This window comes from Carcharhinus amblyrhynchos, chromosome 6 (assembly GCF_965287045.1).
Source record: "Carcharhinus amblyrhynchos chromosome 6, sCarAmb.v2.hapA, whole genome shotgun sequence".
Classification (NCBI taxonomy): domain Eukaryota; kingdom Metazoa; phylum Chordata; class Chondrichthyes; order Carcharhiniformes; family Carcharhinidae; genus Carcharhinus; species Carcharhinus amblyrhynchos.
The window spans coordinates 96,569,623-96,590,289 of record NC_137329.1 but is presented as its reverse complement, the minus strand read 5'-3'; the positions used below and the strand labels follow the sequence as shown (position 1 = coordinate 96,590,289).

Here is a 20,667-nt window from a genome sequence, read left to right as displayed (position 1 = left end):
AGAAAATTACAGCACCGGAACAGGCCCTTTGGCCCTCCAAGCCTGCACCGACCACGCTGCTTGCCTGAACTAAAACCTCCGACTCTTCTGGGGAATATATCCCTCTATTACCATCCTATTCATGCATTTGTCAAGGTGCCCCTTAAAAGTCACTATCATATCTGCTTCCACTACCTCCACTGGCAGCAAGTTCCAGTGCCCCATCACCCTCTGTGATCAAGGGCTTCAAGTTTCTAGGTGTCCAGATCACCAACAACTCTACTTTTTCAGAAGGCTAAGGAAATTTGGCATGCCCACTATGACTCTCACCAATTTTTACAGATGTACCATAGAAAGCATCCTTTCTGGATGTATCACAGTAAAGTATGGCTCCTGCTCTAACCAAGACTGCAAAAACAACAGAGTTGTGAACGTAGCGCAGTCCATCACACAAACCAATCTCACATCCATTGATTCCATCTACACTTCCTGCTGCCCCAAGAAAACAGCCAGCATAATCAAGGACCCCACACACCCTGGACATACTCTCTTCTAAATACAAAAGTCTGAGGTCACATACCAACCAACTCAAGAGCAGCGTCTTCCCTGCTGCCATCAGACTTTTGAATGGTCCATCATATATCAAGCTCATGTTTCTCTTCACCCTACTGGTAACTGTAACACTATATTCTGCATCCTATCTGTTCCATCTTCCCTATGTACTCTATGAATGGTATGTTTTGTCCCTATAGCTCGCAAGAAACAATACTTTTCACTGTATCCCAGTACGTATGACAACAATAAATCAATTCAATAGATCACATTCAACAGATCTTAGCAACTTCAAGGGAAGATGAGAGCTTCAAAAGAAAGCCTTCAGCAGTGCAAACACACCTGCAGATCATGCATTGTAACTTGTTCATTTATTTTTCATACATGAAATGTGTTGCTGGATGATTTTTAAAATCAATCAGCACGAGCAAGAAAGGAAGAGACAGAGACAGCTCCAAGCCGAGCTACTGGAGAATCAGTCTGGCAAGCAAATCATCAGAAATTAAATAATAGCTTGCTATTATTTAATATAGGTTGTATCCTAAGCAAGCTATTATTTAATTTCTGATGATTTGCTTGCCAGACTGATTCTCCAGTAGCTCGGCTTGGAGCTGTCTCTGTCTCTTCCTTTCTTGTTCATGCTGATTGATTTTAAAAGTCATCCAGCAACACACTTCATGTATGAAAAATAAATGAACAAGTTACAATGCATGATCTGCAGGTGTGTTTGTGGGAGGGAAGAAATTTGTATTGGAGGAGTATTGGGCGGCACAGTAACACAGTGGTTAGCACTGCTGCTTCACAGCTCCAGGGATGTGGGTTCAATTCCTAGCTTGGGTCATTGTCTGTGTAGAGTTTGCACATTCTCCTCATGTCTGCATGGGTTTTCTTCAGATGCTTTGGTTTCTTCCCACAGTCCAAAGATGCATTGGTTAGGTTGATTGGCCATTCTTTAAAAAGAATTGCCCCTTAGAGTTCTGAGATGCATAGGTTAGAGTGATTAGTAGGTAATTATGTAAGGATATGGGGGTAGGGCCTGGATGGGGTTGTGGTTGGTGCAGACTTGATGGGCCGAACGGCCTCCTTCTGCACTGTAAGGTTTTTATGATTCTATGAGTAGTTCTATCTTTCCCACACCTGCTGTTCCTCCAATCAGTGTTTTGCTGTCAGTTCCCATTCTCAGCAACTCACAATTTTAACTGACAGTGAAAAGGAGCCAAATGTAGAGAATTTCAGGGTTGCAGTAACATTGACTGCATAATGCTATTTTGTATCAGTTACAGCTCATTTTAATGTGACACATGCTATTTAAGCATCCTTGCTGAAGCTTATGCACTGCTCCTCACAAAACTGCAGCAATGTTGTCATAAGACTAAAAACTCTTCTGGTAATACAAAGATTCTTGAGCCACATCTGCAGCTCATTGTATTCTTTTCCCCATTGCTACAGTAGAATTTCCAGAAATGCTCAAGAGGAATAAGATTTGACTCCAGTTACATCTTAAGAGCTCAGAACATTTTACAATAACAGCTATGAAAAGGACCAGATGAGCTTGGAACAGACAGGGTATGACGTAAAAAAGAAATTGAAAAAGACTGAATTCAGAACTATGGCATGATTAGCAAGGAAAAGGTTTAGCATGGTGGGTAATGGGAAGAGAAGAAGCATCAATCACAGCTTAACAGTTGGTCTTAATCATGGTCAAAAAAAAAAGTTCATGCATTTCTTGCATATGTTGCTGGAAGTGAAGCTATAGGAGTAGGTACAGCTTTAAAGTGCAAATTGGTAGAAAAGAAGCCAGGACGTTAATGTAATAATCCATAATAAGATTATGAGAGCAAGTGCTTTGTTCACAAGTGAGAAATGTCCAAGAAGAGTGGTGAGTAATGGTTTTTTGGCAGAATCAAAGAAGTCAGTGATGATAATAGGAATATCGATGAAAGAGGAGAATGGGTAGTTGGGATTGCAGTCAGTGCTAGGTAACTTGTTTGGCCCCTTGGAGAATGCCAAGAGAATCACAAAGAGTAAGGTAGCTGTTATCCAAGAGTTCAGGAAGCTTTGAATTCTGGCAACCAAAGAAGAAAAAGAAGGCAGGGAAATTGTCATGGGTTGGGAAGGCAAAGTACCCAATATGTAGAATACGTAAATATTTTTAACAGAACACAAAATGACTGCTGGATGGAACTCTTATTTTGGGGGTGATTTTCCCACCTCGCCTTACCTGGTGTGGATCGCGCCAATCCCGGAAAGTAGCATGCTTGCCAGCTTCCAGTTTGTAAACGTCCTGATCCCTTTCCACTAGCACAACGTGCTAGTGGTAAGGGGGGCAAGGTGCAATACAGATATGCAGAGGACGTATTTTACACAGAGGGTGGTGGTGGGGGCATGCAATGCACTACCAAGCAAGGTGGTTGAGGCTGACATGCTAGGATCATTTAAGACTTATCTAGATACCCACATGAACAGACTGGGAATAGAGGGATACAAACGGATGGCCTAGTTAGGGACGCATGATCGGTGCAGGTTTGGAGGGCCAAAGGGTCTGTTCCTGCGCTGTATTATTCTTTGTTCTTTGTTCTCTGAATTGGATTATGCCCTCTGATTAGCATGAGATTGACTGGATTTCAATCTCATCAGTGCAAACAGCATGCAATCATCCATCTCCCAGAATGTTCCCATTTCTCCAACAGGAAATCACACCAACACGAATATTACTGGTCTCCACTAGCGGAGACCTGGCACAATGACTGTGCCATGTCAAAGAGTATTGAAGCCCCCAGTGGGTGGGGGCATGGCCAGTTAGTGCCCATCTGGCCGACTGGCAGTGCCCACCAGACCCCAACAGTGACGACCAAGCAGCCTGGCAGTGCTAGTTGGTTATCACCAGTATGTCAGGGGCAATGCCAAGTGTGTGGGGGCTATGTCAGGAGGGCAATGCAGGGGTTGATCATGTTGCGGATCCTGAAGTGGGGCATGTGGAGGCTCCCGAAGTCCGTGGAAGGTGGAGGGGATCAGCCAGTGCCCTGAGAGGCTGGGCCAACCTTGTGAAATGGCACCCGAGCACTCTAAAGCCAAGCTCACCAGCCTGTTTAGGTCCCCCCTCCCTTCCCCCACCCCCATGTATCGGCGCATAACTCACTATTCTCTGGCCATGCACACCGCAGATCAGAAATTCCCACCTGAGCTCAACAGAACCTTAAATGGTCTGCCGAATTTTCTGTCTCACCTAGTACGATTCCAGCAGCAGACGAGACAGGAAAATTTCGGCCTTAGTCCTTTTTTGGGAAAAGTCTGCCCAATGTAATAGTTGCACGCTGATGTATTTCTGTGTATTACTTTGTTATCCATTAATGGAATATTACAGAGGGACTGTAAATAAAGCAGCTAGTTATTATCACACCAATTTAAGTGTTTATTCAGACGTAAAAGCACCCAAGAGCAATTAAAAGAAAGGAGATAATGACTAACTGATGGGGGGGGGGGCAAAGAAAACAGAAGACATAAAGAAAACAAATAAAGTTATGAGCTGAAGTTCATAGCAAAATCTGAGCATAAATACTCACAGAAGAATGTGGTTTAATAGGGTTGAATAAGATTGAAAATGATGTGGAGGTACTAGAATTGGACTGGGGTAAACACAGTAACAAGTCTCACAACACCATGTCAAAGTGAAAACACCATCCATCAGGTACATGGTACATACTCTTGCAACTCGGCCAACATTATCTACCTGATATGCTGCAGGAAAGGATGTCCCGAGGCATGGTACATTGAGGAAACCATGCAAATGCTACGACAACAGATGAACAAACACCGCTCGACAATCACCAGGCAAGACTGTTCTCTTCCTGTTGGGGAACACTTCAGTGGTCAGGGACATTCGGCCTCTGACCTTCAGGTAAGCATTCTCCAAAGCAGCCTTCACAACACATGACAGCGCAGAGTCACTGAACAGAGATTGATAGCCAAGTTCCACATGCATGAGGACGGCCTCAACCGGGATCTTGGATTCATATCACACTGTCACCCCCACAACTTGCCTGGATTTGCAAAATTTCACTAACTGTCCTGCCTGGAGACAATACACATCTCTTTAACCTGCGCTTAATGCTCTCTCCACTCACATTGTCTGTACCTTTAAGACTTGATTACCTATAAAGACTCGCATTCCAATCATTATTTTGTAAATTGAGTTTGTGTCTTCATATGTCCTGTTTGTGAATAGAACTTCCATGCACCTGACGAAGAGGCAGCACTCCAAAAGCTAATGGCTTTTGCTACCGAATAAACCTGTTGGACTTTAATCTGGTGTTGTGAGACTTCTTACAAGATTGAAAGGACAGCCCTGTCATAAACAGAGGATCTTCCCCTTTATTTCAGGTTGAAGTTTTTTTAAGTTTTAACATTTATTAGTGTCACAAGTAGGCTTGCATTAATACTGCAAATCCCCAAGTTGCTATGTTTTGGTGCCTGTTTGGGTACACTGAGGAGAATTTAGCATGACCAATGCACTTAACCAGTATGTCTTTCGGATAGTGGGAGGAAACCAGAGCGCCCAAGCCGGGAATCGAACCTGGGTCCCTGGTGCAGTGAGGCAGTAGTGTTAACCATTGCGCCAGCATGTTAATTCCAATTCAGGCAAGAAATTGTATTGCACCAAACCATTTCCCCAGCAGTCATAATATGATAGAGAATTCCTGATCCAATCAGGAGTGTTTCTAAATCATCTTGTTTCGAATACCTGGTACACTTCATATAGCCAATCCAATGGTAACTTGCCTTCAAAGATAACAGAAATGTAGTTTTATGTTTAATTTCATTTGTTTTTCACTGGTAGTGCAATGATAAATGAATGTTAAATGGACTGGAACAAAAACATTTGTAAATTAACAAATTTTTAACTGGTGTTTATAGAAATCTTGATCCAAGCCTCAGATAGTTAGCATATGTTCACCCAGAATCCTATTATACAATACTGTTTATAGTTTATAACAAGTAGATGTTTCACTTCAGCCTTATCACTAGACTACCATATTAATGAGTAAATCTGCCAACACCAGCTAATCATAAACTTAGAAATGTATCCTCAGCACTTTAATTTTGCTATTCTAAGCACATGACATCCGAGTTGGAACTTTGCCAAACAGCTTACTGCACATTATATGAGCAGATATTGAAATTCATATATTCATTTTTGAATCTTGTGTTCATAAATTGAGGGATGTTAATGCTACAGAATGGAACACAGAGCTAGGATCAACACCATGGTGGAAAAACATAAGAACATTAGAAACAGGAGGAGGTGTAATTCATAGAATCCCTCAAGCTTGTTTGCCATACAATTCGATCATGGCTAATCTTCAGGTTCAATTCTACTTACCCACCACTCCCGTATCTCTGGATTCTCTTGGGGAGGGGGGAGTCAAACATTTATCTATCCCAGCCTTAAATACATTCAAAGGGGGAGCATTCTCAAGCCTCTGAAAGTAGACACTTCCTAAGATTTGAAAGCCTTTAATTTTCTCAACTCTGTTTTAAAACAGAGTGTGCCCCAGGTTCTAAATTTCCCAACCAACGGGGAAAAAAACTCTCAGGATGGAATTATCTGGTCCCTCACACCCAGGTAACACTACCAGTGAAGATGGAGAATTTGGTGCTCAGGAACAGGCCAAATAATCCCAGCCACGGGTGAAGTCAGGGAATTCCAGCCTCAATGTCTACCCTGTCAAGCCCCTTTAGAATCTGATATGTTTCAATGAGATCATTTCTCATTCTTTTGTACTCCAGAGAATATAGATCCAACTTACTCAGTCCTTCATCATTGACCAACTTTCTCATCCCAGAGAGCAATCTAATGAACCTTCACTGTGCCACCACCAAACAAGTATATTTTTCATTAGATATGGGTAGGTAGTAAGAGTAAAACTGCACACAATACTCCAGGTGGAGTCTCATCCAAGCCATGTACAATTATGTCAAGATTTCCTTATTCTTGTACTCCAATACCCTTGCAATAAAGACAAACATGTCATTTGCCTTCCTAATTGTTGGCTCTACCAGCACATTAATTTTCTGTGCCCCTTGTACAGTATACCCAAGTCCCTCTGAACAGCAACATTAACAAATTTCATGCATTTAAAAAAAATTCTGCTGTATCAATTTGTTGTATTCCCCATTTACTCTGGACAGTAGCCTTTAGGTGCAAACATTTTTCTTCTTCTTCTTTCAGCTTCTCCTATTTCACTTTGGGTCACCACACTGCTGATTGATCATACTTTTCTATCTCCTCCTGTCAGTTTCATTCCCACTGCCTTTAAGTCTCTTGACTCTGCATTATTCCATCTAGTCTTAGGCCTTCCTCTTCTTCTTCTAACAGTCTTTCAATTACTCTAACCAGAACTTACCTGTTGCTCAATTTCCTATTCTATCTTCTGACACCACTGACCCCACTTAAAAGTGTTCACATTCTCCAAGTCTGTGCCGATAATCTTCACACCTTCACTCTGATCCTCTTTTCTATTCTAAAGCTAACAGTCGTTACTTGGGTCTTTTCTCAATTGATCTTCATACTCCTGTCTTCCAGTGTTTCTCTCATTCCTCCAGAGACTCAGTCATTTTCTCATCATCCAATAACATAGCTCAATATCACCTTGCAAACACCACTGATTGTGGCATTTCCTGTCTCAGTTAAATTATCCACAACAACCAGGAGAGGAAGGGGCTCAGTGCCAATCGTTGATACAATCCAACTCTAGCTTTGAAACTCTCACTCTCCCCCACATTACTTACTCTTGTCTGATACTCATTGTATATGTTCTACAATTGTCATAGGTACATCTCAGAGACTCCAAAATTCAAACACATCTCCAGACTTTCTCACATAGCACCCTGTCATATGCTCTCTCTAGATAAATGAATATAATCTTCATATTGCATTGGTCTTCCTGATATTTCTACATGACTTGTCGCATCATAAAAATACGTTTAATATGAATAGTATAACCAAGTTTTATGAGGAAGAAGGGATCTGAATGTTGGCACTTGGATTGCTAACTGGGAATGGACTATGTTTGAGAAGTGGTAGAGACATTCTGTTCACACTGCCAGATGCCATCACACACTCAGATTAGGTAAAGCATGCCTGGATGAAGCTGTTGCAGTCTTTTCTGGCAGGTAAGCATCTGCAGGCACTATGGTCCATCTAGTTCCTCCTCCTCCTTTTCTATCTTCTCCTCCCCTATTTGGAGGAGAATATTGATTATTCAGCCCCTTCCTCTTCCTGCAGCTCCACTTCTTTCCGCAGTGTGATATTGTGTAGGACACAAGACCACAGCCATTCTGGAGACCGTTGATGGGGCACACTGAAAGACGGACCAGTTCTGTCAAGGCACCTGGAACACATCTTGAGCATTACCGTGGAGCATTATAGTGGTTTGGTTTATTATCACCCTAATAGTCATGTGAATCTTGTTGTAACATTCCTCTAGTTGACTGGTAGGGTTCCTTGTAGGAATCAACACCTAGGTCTTCAGAGGATAGCCCTAGTGCCATGGAGGCAGTGTGAAGGAAGAAAAACTTGTGTGAGTGCTTCATGCCTCAGAATGATTGAAGAGTGGCAACCCATCACAGGTACCTTTCCACCGCCATCTGTTTTGAGTCCTTTGTGATGTATGAGTCAAAGGTGAAAACTTAATCATCTAACTGGTCATGCTGAAGTGTAAACATTTGAACTGATGTTCAGATTATCCACCCAAAGCATAGAAACACATAAAATAGGAGCAAAAGTAGGCCATTCACCCTTTGAGCCTGCTCCACCATTCCCAAAGAATCCCTACAGTGCAGAAGGAGGCCATTTGGCCCATCAATTGTGTACTGACTCTCTGAAACAGCATTGCTAACCACTGTGCCACGCTATTCAGTCAATCATGGCTGATCATCCAACTCAACAGTCTGATTCTTCTTTCTCCCCATATCCTTTGATCCCTTTCATCCCAAGAACAAAACTAACTCCTTGTTGAAAACAGAATGTTTTGGTCTCCCTGCTTTTTGTTGTAGCGAATTTCACAGGTTCATCATTCTGGGTGAAGACATTTCACCTCATCTCAGTGCTAAATGTTTACCCCACAGTCTTAGACTATAACCCCTGGTTCTGGCCATCCTTCTGGCCAGCTAGAATCTTATGGGATTCTCTGAGAACCCCTTCCTGCCACTCATTCTTTTGAACCCTAGCGAATGTAATCCTAACTAACTCAATCTTTCCTCATATGTCTGTCCTGCCATTCCAGGAATCTATTTGATACACTTTCTCTCCACTCCCTCTATGGCAAGATTATCCTTTGTCAGATAAGGAGATCAAAACTGGACACAATATTCCAAGTACGGTTTCATCACACCCCTGTATATTTGCAGCAAAACATCCCTGCTCTTGCACTCGGATCCTCTCGCTATGAAGGCCAAAATACCATTTGCCTTCTTCACTGCCTGCTGCACCCGCATGCTTACTTTCAGTGATTTGTATACAAGGACATTGATCTTGTTGCACATTCCCCTCTCTTAATTTATAGCCATTCATATAATAATCTGTCTCTTTGTAAATACGACAGGTTTTCTTCTATAAAAGACATGAATGACATGAATGACAGGTTTTCTTCTCTAAAAGACATGAATGGGTTTTTAATGACAATCAGCAATAGCTTCATGGATATCATTAGACTGTTAATTCCAGAGTTTCATTGGATTCAAACTTCACCATCTGCCATGGTGGGATTCAAACCTGCAAATTACTAGTTTAGTAACAAAACCACTACACCACCAACTCCCTCTAGCCAGGCCTCCTTTCTAGCAATAGCAGGTTTCCTCCTGCTATTACTGGGCAAGTATTTCTCTCTCCAGTTATTCACAGTTCCCAGAAGATATTAAGGGGAGCATCCTAATGGCAGGACACAGCCTTTGAACATCCAGAATTTTTTCACAATTCCAACTCCAAATCCCATCCTTGGATTGGGCATTTAAAGACTAGCAATAAGACTGTCAAGCCCAGAAGTAAACTGAAAATGAACTAGCTGTGCTAAAGTGTCACTGATTGATATATTGCATTTACTACTCAACAATGATGTTTCCCTCACAATTACCCCCTATGCTACCAATTGAACTATGGTTTACACTCAAAATTGATCAGAGTGTGCATCAAATGCATCAGTTCCACCCTAAAATCATGGAATCCTGATTTGCATATGAAAAGAAGCTTAATGCCTGAGCAAGGCAGACACTTAGCATGCCCAGCAGTAGGCCCCTCTCAAAATGTTGCAATGCCAGAGTTGAGTTTGGGATTCAGGCCAGGGCAGGGTAGCTGCTTGAGTTTTTGGGCACCAGGTGCAGATGTGTGGTAATACTGTTGTAGTGACACTTGCATTCATTTACTCCAATGCAAGAGGGTGTCAAAGAACAAAGAACAAAGAACAACACAGCACGGGAAACAGGCCCTTCGGCCCAATGAGCCCACACCACCATTTTAACATTGTGAGTTCCCTCTTCCACCCATGACCTTTGTCTACGCTCATGGCACTCCACATTGGAAACGAGCCCGTCCTTCGTCGACCGTTTTTGTCAAAACCTCAAAAAATTCTACCAGATTCATAAGGCACGACCTCCCCTTAACAAAGCCATGCTGCGTATCCCTAATCAGATCGCAACGCTCTAAATGCGTATACATCCTATCTCTAAGAATCCTCTCCAACAACAAAGGGAATTGACAGGACACAAAGGAACAAATTTCCACTGGGTGGGAACCTAGGACTGGGAAGAAAACAGATTATGGCCAGGCCTTCTGGGAACGTAATTAGGTAACACATTTACAGACATAGGTGACAGGAGTTCATAACCTCTAAGCAAATGTTGATGATAAGCTTTAAAATTAACAGGAGATTTCCTTTGATCAAAACAGAGGGATATGGGGCAAAGGCAGATACATAGGTCACAAATCAACTATAATCTCAATGAAGAGGCAATAGGCTCAAAGGTCTAAATAGCCTGATTCCGTTCTTATGTTCCTAACAGCATCTTATGTGCATTACCTAATACAATTAAGATTAACGGCGCAATAAGTGTAAATTATACCCCATACTGTTGAATACTCACATTAATGGCTTCTCCATCCTAATGCCCATAGCTTTTACCACTTTGCCTAGAGTTTGGAAAAGGCTCCTAGCTACATCTGCATTCTTTCGCGTAAAAACCAAAACCCAATTCTCCAGTGGAATAGGATTAATCAGGAAAGCACCTCTGGTTTCTCTGGACCACTCTGCTGCTTGAGGATTATAGTCAAACATTTTTCCACCTTGCCACTGACTCCACAAACATTAGGAAGCATATATGTTGTCAGTGGCAACAATTTTCCCAATGAATCTATCGTAATCAAATCCTGTGTAATTTCATGAATTTTTTGAATTGTTTAATTCAATAAGAAAGAGAAAGGTTTCTGATATAATATTAATCACAAACTGCTCCTGTTCAATCATGAGTGGGGGGTTACCATTGTCTTTTGTGAGGTATGAATTTCAACCATCTGACAATGAAATTCAATTAACAGTTCTGGCAAGAGAAACCTCATTAGTTGTGCTTTTGATTGCTTTGTAGCTCTCAGATGTCTTTGGGTTTTGAAATGGCTGTTTTCTTTTCATACTTTCTCCCTTTCTTTTCCTCCCATCTAATAGCTCACTCAAATGGAAATTTTTGATGCATGAGCTGAGGCAGTGAGCTTGGCACGATGTTTGATTGTAGTGGGCATCAGTGCCAAACACAAACTGCCCTTATCTGACATCCAAGTGTATATCAGGAGTGGAGTTAGCGATCAGTTGTCCAGAGTGAGAAACATAGCTGATTTTTCTCCTCCCTATTCTACAGGAAAAAAAATATACTCGACTGGGATTGGTGATTGCACCTGTGCCATTTGCTAAATATATTAGCTTATTGCCCTTGGTGTTGTGCAGCAGGGTCAGAGATGCCACTTAGTATTGGGGCAGCAATGGCAACTAGAATGTGGGAAGAACACTAAGAAGATGTGCCCTCAGGTTTCCGGGCCAGAGGTGAGAATGATGTAATGTTTTAATTATAAGCAGTAGTGGAGGTTGGAAGCAGGTTACAGTAGCCAGCGTGAGAGCAGGAAATCTTGAAAAAGTCAGGCCAAGGAATGGGGTTGGAGATATAGGTTAGAAACTGGCTGCAGGTCAAGCAACTGTGGAGGCCAAACAACAGGGAAGCTAGACATCATAAGCAGGGATGTGCTGAGTGCCACCAGTGGTGAAATGCCTGAAATTACTCTGACTGCAAAGTGTTTACACTGAAAATTCCACTTAAAAATATCAATACCAGCAATTGCAGTTCCAAATACTGACAGAAAATTGTTACCAACATAATGACAACAAGAAGTTGAGTGAAAAGTGTGTACATGTGCAAGGCTTTTAATAATTCATAACCAGAAATTAGAAGGCTGCTGGGAAGGAAAAAAAACAGCCATTGATTTTTTCAAAAGAATTGGGATGTGCCTCTATATTTTGTATGTACCTATGGATTAAAGATGCGTAAAGAATCACAATGTAGGCTTGATAATTGAAATCGGGAGCTCTTTATTTAAGGTGTGTACTCATTCACAGTCAGGTCCAAGACTGCCCAACTGAGTCCCACATTGGGAGGAGCTAATTTTCCAGGGTAACCTGACCAGGTAAGGCCACGGTATGGGGTCTTGCCATAGTCTATCCTCTAGCCCCAGCAAGGTAGGTAAGAGAATGGGGGGGGGAGGCAAATACAAGAAACCAGGAAAGAGGGGGGTGATCTCAGGGGCAGGTATGTCTCCATACCTTCATTGAGATCAGGGTATCCACAAAGGAAGCTCCCACCACTTGCCTGACACCAGCCAGCACAGCAAAGACTGCTGGGCATCTTGCATGGCAGAGACTTGCCCATGCCATGACTAAAGTACCAGTGGTGGCAGGCTGAGACCCTTAAGTGGTCTTTAATTGGACAGTCATCTCCCACTCCCTGTAACTTTTAGACAAATCACATGGGGGTGAGCAGGAAGGTAAGGGGAGGGCCATCCACTAGATTTTACATGCTCCCAACCCCTCAAACCGGGCAGTGGGGATGTATAAAATCCTACCCTTCTCTTTTTCTGATTTGGAATTTGAAAATTGCCTTCTGGCCAGTCTGTTAACAAGCAATTTAAGAGGAATACAGGCAATTATTTGGAGATGAGTGTTATGTTGTATCCTCCTGTCTTCACTTTGAAAATAGCAATGCACTTCAATGGCATCAGAAGACTGGCAATCCATCTGGAAGCACTATTTTCAAAGCATACCTGTACCTGACCTCACCACACTGGTGAGTGAAAAATCAAGCCCCAAATTTTATCCAGAACTCTGTTTTCAATTTCATTTTCTTTATGTTTGTTGTGCATAAACTGGAGATTATTTTTGAGTACACTCAAATTTGAGTTTACTTATTTTGTAAACCATTTTGAAACTAAAGTCTTAAACAGATCTTTTAAATGAAATCTGCCAATATAAGTGAGCCAGTAAGGATTCTGCTAGTTGTGCAGCTTGATGTCCTAGATGATGTGCAGCTGAAGCAGAACTGCTGATATGTCTACAGTGGCTTTAGTTGATTTGATGTTTCTTAACTTATGGCTTACTCACATCTGAGTGGATTTTGCACATTCAGCTATGGCAATGTGCTAAGTCTGTAGTATTTAAATCTTTGAAAATCATTTGTAGCAACTGGTACTAGATCAACTTGAGTAATTTTCCACATCACCTGTGTTTCTATTATAATTGAATTGTGCTACTTTGTATGAGTGGAAGGTATTGTTTGTGGGGGCAAACATTTATTAAATTGGTTATTTGTGAAAAATATGACAAATAATGCTTACCTTCAATATAGAAAAAGGTTTACTAGACCAATAGCAGGAATGGGTGGGTTATCTTATGAGGTAAGGTTGGACAGGTTAGACCTGTATCCACTGGAGTTTAGAAGAGTAAGAAGTAACTTGATTGAAACCTTTAAGATCCTGAGGGATCTTGATGGAATGGGTGTGAAGAGAATGTTTCCTCTTTTGGGAGAGTAGAACTACAGGTCACAGTTTAAAAATGATGAGTCACTCATTTAAAACAGAGATGAGAATTTCTTTCTCTCAGAGGGCCATGAACCTTTGAAATTCTTCCTCAAATGGCAGTGGAAGCAGGGTCTTTGAATATTTTTATGGCAGAACTAGATTGAATCATAATTAGAAAGGTTATCAGTGAATCATAGAATCCCTACAGTTCAGATAATATATAATAATATTATAATAAGATTATAATAATACAATCGGGGTAGGCAGGAATGGTGAATGGAGGTTACAATCAAATAAGCCATAATCATATTGAATGGTGGTACAGGCTCAAGGGGCTGAGTGGCCTAGTGCTGCTCCTAATTTGTATGTTTGTATGAGAGACCGCAAAAATAAAGAACTGTCTGCCTGTCTGGAGAATAGCATGTGGCCTTGTAGATGAAATTTTATGGCCCTTTCATGGCAGCAGCAGGGCCAAAAAATTTGGCAAGCCATTCAAAAGTTCATTGATTCCAGCATCCATCTGATCCTTGGTAGACTGATGTTGGTGCTATTTTGGTGGAATCACCAAGCAAACTATTGGATGAAAATACAAGAAACAGCTTTTGTCTATTCACAGTTCAAAATATTTGTGAACAGTCTGAAATTTGACTCCCACAGCCTCTTGAGCACTTAACCCTAGAAACTGTCTTGATTTATCTTCTGGTGGAAATCTCAGTGTCAGAGCCTTGGAATGAACTTAAATTTTCAATAACCAATTTTTGGTGGACACGTTTTATCTTACATCAATTAATCTCAACTGAATGCTCTCAATTCAATCTATATTTCACACTGAACTCTTAAAAATGGGCAGTCTTGGGTGGCATGCAATGCTAACATTTTTAAAATTTCAATCAGCCTCAAAACCACCCACTCCCAATTATATGAACTATGAACAGATGACCAACCCACTCGCAGGAAGTCAGACACGAACTTAAATATTTTTATGAGGATACACAAATTTTTCCTGTTTCAGGATGTACAGGTTTCTCAGACCCAAGGAAATCCAATAGATGTTGCATCGTATTGAGTACTACACCATGCTTTATGTCACACTGAGCAAAACATTAGTGAACATTGAAGTGAACCTTCTCAACTTGTTTCAAATTGAGTGGTTTCATTACGGATTAATAGTATTAAATTGTTGCCATTGAAACTGTTTTTGGATGTATTTTTTACTTGGTCACCAGGTAATGAGACTTCTGCCAATGCCACTCTGTAATTGGCCACAGATTAGGAATGAAAGTGGCTCTTGAATATCTTGTATTTTGATATCTTTTCCACTACACCTCATTTATTTTGTAGATGTTCTTCCAACATTGGGCCTATTATCAGTATCATTGCTGTGAGCTAAATGCAGCACACATTTTGGAAGTCAAGAGGATGCAATGAAGACCAGCTACCAGGACTGCATTGTTAATAGTATATTGCTCCTGACATTTGTGAGAGTAGCCAAGGTGCATGGTCCCTCCAATCTGCCCTATTTTGTGAAGAAATGCAAGGTCTCCACTAAATATCCCCCTTAATAGTGTGTCCTGTGACCAGAGGTTCAATATTCAGGGAAGGTCAATCCATATTTTATTGCATTTTCAAGTTAGGATTATTCTGATGCTTGAATAAAATTAACATAGTACCATTTATTTTGATTACAGAATTGTCCAAAGATTAAGTGAACAAAAACATTGGTAGAGAAGAAAAACCCTGCCTTCTAACCAATGACCAACAATTAAACCAAGTTTGGAAGTTTATTACCCTTACTTTAGTTTGCATTTCTTTTTGCTTGCTCTCCGCTTTATGTCATTTACAATGACAGGACTGGATTAACTCTGACTAGGTTGACCTTTGCTGCAGTAATTGGGGGACCAGCTGATTCCTTCAGCTGTATATACATGACCAGCACAGTAATTTAAATAGAGAAATGTTTCTCACCCGTCCCCTTTAATAGTCTCTTAACAGGAAACATGAGAAGCATTATCTGAGTTCCTGGATAAACAAAGAATTGCCTGTGACACAAGTAGAAAATACAAATAGCTGGTTAGCAATTAGCTGTGGATTTTGTGATTTTACAATGTCGTGCACTAAAGTGACCAATAACTGACATTCAGCAGATATAATTTACATAGCTCTTTTCAAGGCTTCACATTCCATGTGTCATAAATTTCCACGCAAGAAATGTGGATTTGGTCAGACGTTATGTCAATGTGTTTGTCAACTTAATAAAGGAAAAATCAATGTGAAAGAGAGTATCAATTTAAGGTAGGGTAAATGTTGTGTGAAAAGGAGAGTTCACTTACTAATTCTAACTATTTGGGTATGATGAAAAGAGGAAATATGTGTGATAAAAGAATTGGCTTTAAGCATAAAAGTCTTGCTCCAAACTTGGGTTAAGCAGAGTGGGGGCGATTCTACCATCCTGATGCACTAATGTTTTACCGCGCAGGCTGGAAGGATCATGTATGGGCCAATTCACGGGATTCGCGAAAGCGTTCCCGATGTGCACGCATCTCCAAGCGCCGGATATCCGGTGCGGTCAGGACCATGCTGGAAATTGGTGGGAACAACAGATAAGTGATTTTAATCTGAAGTCTTCAGGCCCACTAGCATCTCCACCCCATCAGGGCAATTTCACCGGCGGGGTTCAGACTAGCTCCCCACTTTTGGGAAACTAGTGGGAGACCCTGCTGGAGTATAGAGGGGCAATTGGACCCCCCAGGTGGTTGGGTGATGGGACGGTAATGCCCCCTAGGCATAGGCACCCTGGCAATGCCAGCCTGTGCCCCACCACTGCCCAAGGAGAAAAGTGCCCATGTCGAATGGGCACCTTGGCACTGCCTATCAGGCATCAGGCAATACCAAGGGAATCGGGCTTATGGGGCAATTGGTGGGGATGGGTGTCCTGCTGCCACTCTGCATAGGAATCGGCTGGGACTGGAGGGAGGCCAGTGATCAGGGTGGGCTGGGGGAAGGGTTGGTCTGCAAGGGTGATCTGCCTCCCGTGTAGGGGGGGACAGAGATCATCACTACTGGGGTGTGAGGGGCTGGAGATCGGGACGCCTCGGGACAGGGGGGGAGTCAAGGATGCTTGTGGGGACCGCGATCAGGCCTTGGGAGGTGGAGGAGGTGCAGCACTGTGAGGGTCCTGGGCTGGCCAGCAATTGAACTGGCCAACAAACTGCAGGCTGACAGTTCGGGGCCATTGAGAATATGCAGAGGTCTGGAACTGTTAGACTCCGTGTGAATAGGCACACTCCCCCAGGCTTTTAATGATATTCATGATTGTGAACTCTGCATTGCACTGAGTGTGGGACATTCTAGTGTGAACTCCCACTGAAAAACAATCGTGATTTACACCGGTTTTCTGGCAAACTCAGCACTGACAACTTTTTGGGGAGAATCGCCCCAAATATGTCTAGAAGAGGTTTAATGACAAATCCTGACAACTGAAAGAAAAAAAATAGATCATGTCACATTTTACATACATTGCACATACTCAGGTATTTGATTAAAATCATACCTACACAGTTTGTGCTATTTGTCTCTAATGGTTTTTCTAATAGACATTGTCAGCTGGTGAAGCAAGACAGGTATCAAAATAAAAACATATTTGGTGCCAAAGTGATATCATTTCATCATCATTCATCTCTGTTTCTACAATTTCTTTCAACGAGAATTCAAAAATAAGAAGAAACGGGGTATAACTACACAGCTAGAGTTTATTTTACAATTAATGCAGCATTTTCTGCCATCATTCGGAGAAATGATCTTTTAGTTGAGCTTTTTGAGGGTCTCATTTGGACTGTTCAATTAACCTGTAGACCTGTAAACTTGCCTACTTCAAGGATAATTTGCTGTTAACAGACAAGTAACTAATTAGCCTATTCATAAATGTTGTGGTTACTGAGGAAATTCCCAGTGATGTATTCTTACTTAGACTAATCATTGTCTTGCAGAAATTTATCGTTACTTCTTTAGCCCTATAATTGCTGTCCCTATTTATAAAATGTAAATTGCTATTGGCTTCAGCTATATAGATGCCAATTCAAACAACTGCATACAATATAACAATGAGTTCATTATTAACTTAAGTCCTATTTTTATATGTCAAAACGACAACTGAGCACAACTATTGTTGAACTTGAGAATACCTTATACAGTAATAAAAGCAAAATATTGCAGATGCTGGAAATCTGAAACAAAATTAGAAAATGCTGCCAGCTGGTCTGGCAGCATCTGTGGAGAAAAACAGAGTTAAATTTCAGTCTAAATGGTCCTTCTACCTGACCTTAATGTAATGTTTGTTGTAGGTTTAAAAGTTTATTCTTGTCAGAGATTGCAATAAAGGACCTTCTTGAAACCAAAAGGGAACATTCACCACAATGCAGATCTCTGGAAAGTTTTGACTTTTTGTTTTCAACACTTCTGAATTTATCTCAGGACTTTTTTTTAAAACTTACCTTTTCATTTTGTTTCTTGTTCTAATTAAATGAAAATTATGCCTTCCCTTTAAATAATATTAAAAACGCAGTTAATCATTATAGTCATTGGTTCTGTCAGAAATTACAATCAAATAAAATTATTATCTTTATCTGGAATGTACTGCATTAACCTTTGGCTTTATATACAATACTTACATTGTTAAGAAATTTGAATAAACTAACCCACATCTTGGCAGATTATAAATTGTGAACCAAAGTCCCCATATTGTAATATGTTAAGCATCGTGAAATATAGGAAGAATAAAGGACAGTTGAAAGTTTGTGAATAGAGCAGGAGAAAAATTCAGTTACCTCACAAGTGTGGTGATGAAAAGATTTGAGGCTGATGGACTTCTGTTTTGTTGACAGATCACACAGATAGACCAGAAACTAGATGACATCCTGAGCATGCTTAAAGACCAGCTTCCCACACAACAGCTGCAACATTCTTCAGGGTCTACATCGCCAACAATTAAACACCTTGTCCCTGCTTCAGAGACACCTGCTGTAAATTCAAAAACATGAGGCCACATATCCATGTTTAAGCATCTGAGCTGATCAATGCCTCAGAGCGAAAACTGTGAGATTATGTCAGGCACTCTTCTCTTTAGATAATAAACTTGTGATGTACCTCTTTTGAAAAATGTATGTCTTCTCTGTAAACTTAGTCTTTTTTTGTAAAACTGTCTGCATCTATCCATACTATAGCTAATGTTCATCTTTTATTCTAAATCTGTTACCATAACAATTTAAAGACTTTTAAAGTTCTGAATACGAAGCTGACAAGAACCAAAGGAACACTCAGATCCTCCACGTGATCCAACAGCAACAGTGCTCTGTAATGGTTACTATATACAAGGCATTTACTTTACTGCTTTTTTGTCCTTGTTCAATCCACAGAAGTGGACAGGCAGAAAGAGAAACAGCAGAGGGAACAAAAGAGATAGCTTGATAATGTAAGACTATTGCTAATTTTGAAATTCAGGTTTTAAGAGTTGTGAAAGCTTTGGTCCAATATAAGTAAGGCTAAGCAAAATAATGAACATAAATTTGAAACAGTTAGATTTTTATAATGATATTTTTGACAGGTAAGATCATTTCATCTTTGCTTGGTTTTATGAATGAGAAATTTCAACAGCCCAGTTATATGGAAATGTGTAATGTCTTATGTTTGCATAATTCACCAAGATTATTCAGAATTCATTATTATAATTTGCAGTGTCACCAGAATTACATCCGCCTATTGTGGGGAACCATGTCACGACCAGAGACAAGTTTGTTATAAAGAGATTGGAATAAGAATGGTTACAGTACTGACATTCCAATGTAGCATGTTAACAATGTATAATGCATACAGATACAATACACTAATGAAGACCTCAGCTTTCAAATTTGAAGAGCAGTAGAAAAATGTAGGAAATGTTCAGCTTTGTATAATAATGGGCTCTTGGGTTGTCACAGTCAAAGTGAATGGCAAATGTGTAAATAAACACATTAGTAAAGCTGAAAATTAAAGGATGTGTATTTGATCTAATTGTTTTCAAAGTGATGAAACAGTGACTCTTCTTGCCATCCATATTTCTTGAATCAGCATTATATCACTTCTTTGCCTTTTGGCTAAGATCATGTAGAGGATCAAGCAGAAGATGCCCCTTTTGTGGGCACCATAAATTAGATACAATTTAATTTGAACTGTTATTTGGAGCAAGCAAGGAGATGGATAAGGGGCTTGCCCCATCCATTCTGCACATTGCCTTGTAACTCTGAGAAAGGAATACAATTTAAAAATAAATTCAGTACTATCGTAACAATAATTGTCCAGCTGCTTTAGATAGAAGTCAATTGATAATTGACAGAATTGTCTTCTTGGTGTTTTAAATAGAATTTTGGCCACAAAATTCAATGAGGCATAGAACTGCTTGGATGTGTTCTAGGAGCTGTGAGATCATCAAAAACTGTGCTCCAGGATGATTTGGCTCCTTCAGGAGATATCTTGATGGTATTACAGAGTCCAAACACTTTGCTGTTCTGAGATACTGAAATCAATATTCACCTTGGGCATAAAATTGTTGGCTCAATCACCTGCCCATTATAGGAACTGCCCAATTTTCATTCTGGAATTGTTTTGTGTCTACACTTCCAGATGATCTAGAACTTACATCTTTTAAATGTTTCACAACATACTTGTTAGGGTTATGGGCACAAGAAAAATATAAATATTTATGTTTGTATGCATATGTGTCCTATGTATGCATATATGTCCTATCACCAAAAATCACTGGCATGTTACAAATTGTGACAACTGATTTGAAATTAAAAACAGAAAATACTCAAAATATTCAACGGATCAGAAAGTAGTTCTGTTCAGTCATTACACTTCTGTTCAGTCATAAAGCTTACAGCTTAATTCTCTGTCCCACTCTGACCTCCCTCATTGAATCCTTTTAAGCACTTTACAGCTTGTAGATTCAACATCTAATTCAACAATCCCAGATCGTTAACCTATCCTCATTTTTGCCA

General features: G+C 40.6%; 1 protein-coding gene, 1 long non-coding RNA gene and 1 other non-coding gene across 3 annotated transcripts in view; 2 read left to right on the top strand and 1 right to left on the bottom strand.

Moving 5' to 3' along the window:
* The window catches only part of kcnq1.2 (potassium voltage-gated channel, KQT-like subfamily, member 1.2), a 483,492-nt gene extending 463,880 nt beyond the window's left edge, over positions 1-19,612 (top strand). Inside the window, exon 19 of the mRNA XM_080191027.1 lies at positions 18,517-19,612. Coding sequence (XP_080047153.1) covers positions 18,517-18,672 — 156 coding nt within the window. The 3' untranslated portion in view covers positions 18,673-19,612. The remainder of the gene's footprint in view (positions 1-18,516) is intronic.
* Positions 1-20,667, bottom strand: part of LOC145344146 (uncharacterized) — a 132,376-nt gene that overhangs the window by 3,402 nt on the left and 108,307 nt on the right. The window lies entirely within an intron of this gene.
* Positions 19,745-19,930, top strand: LOC145344672 (U2 spliceosomal RNA). The gene has a single exon (XR_013886956.1). It is a non-coding gene; the product is annotated as a U2 spliceosomal RNA (small nuclear RNA).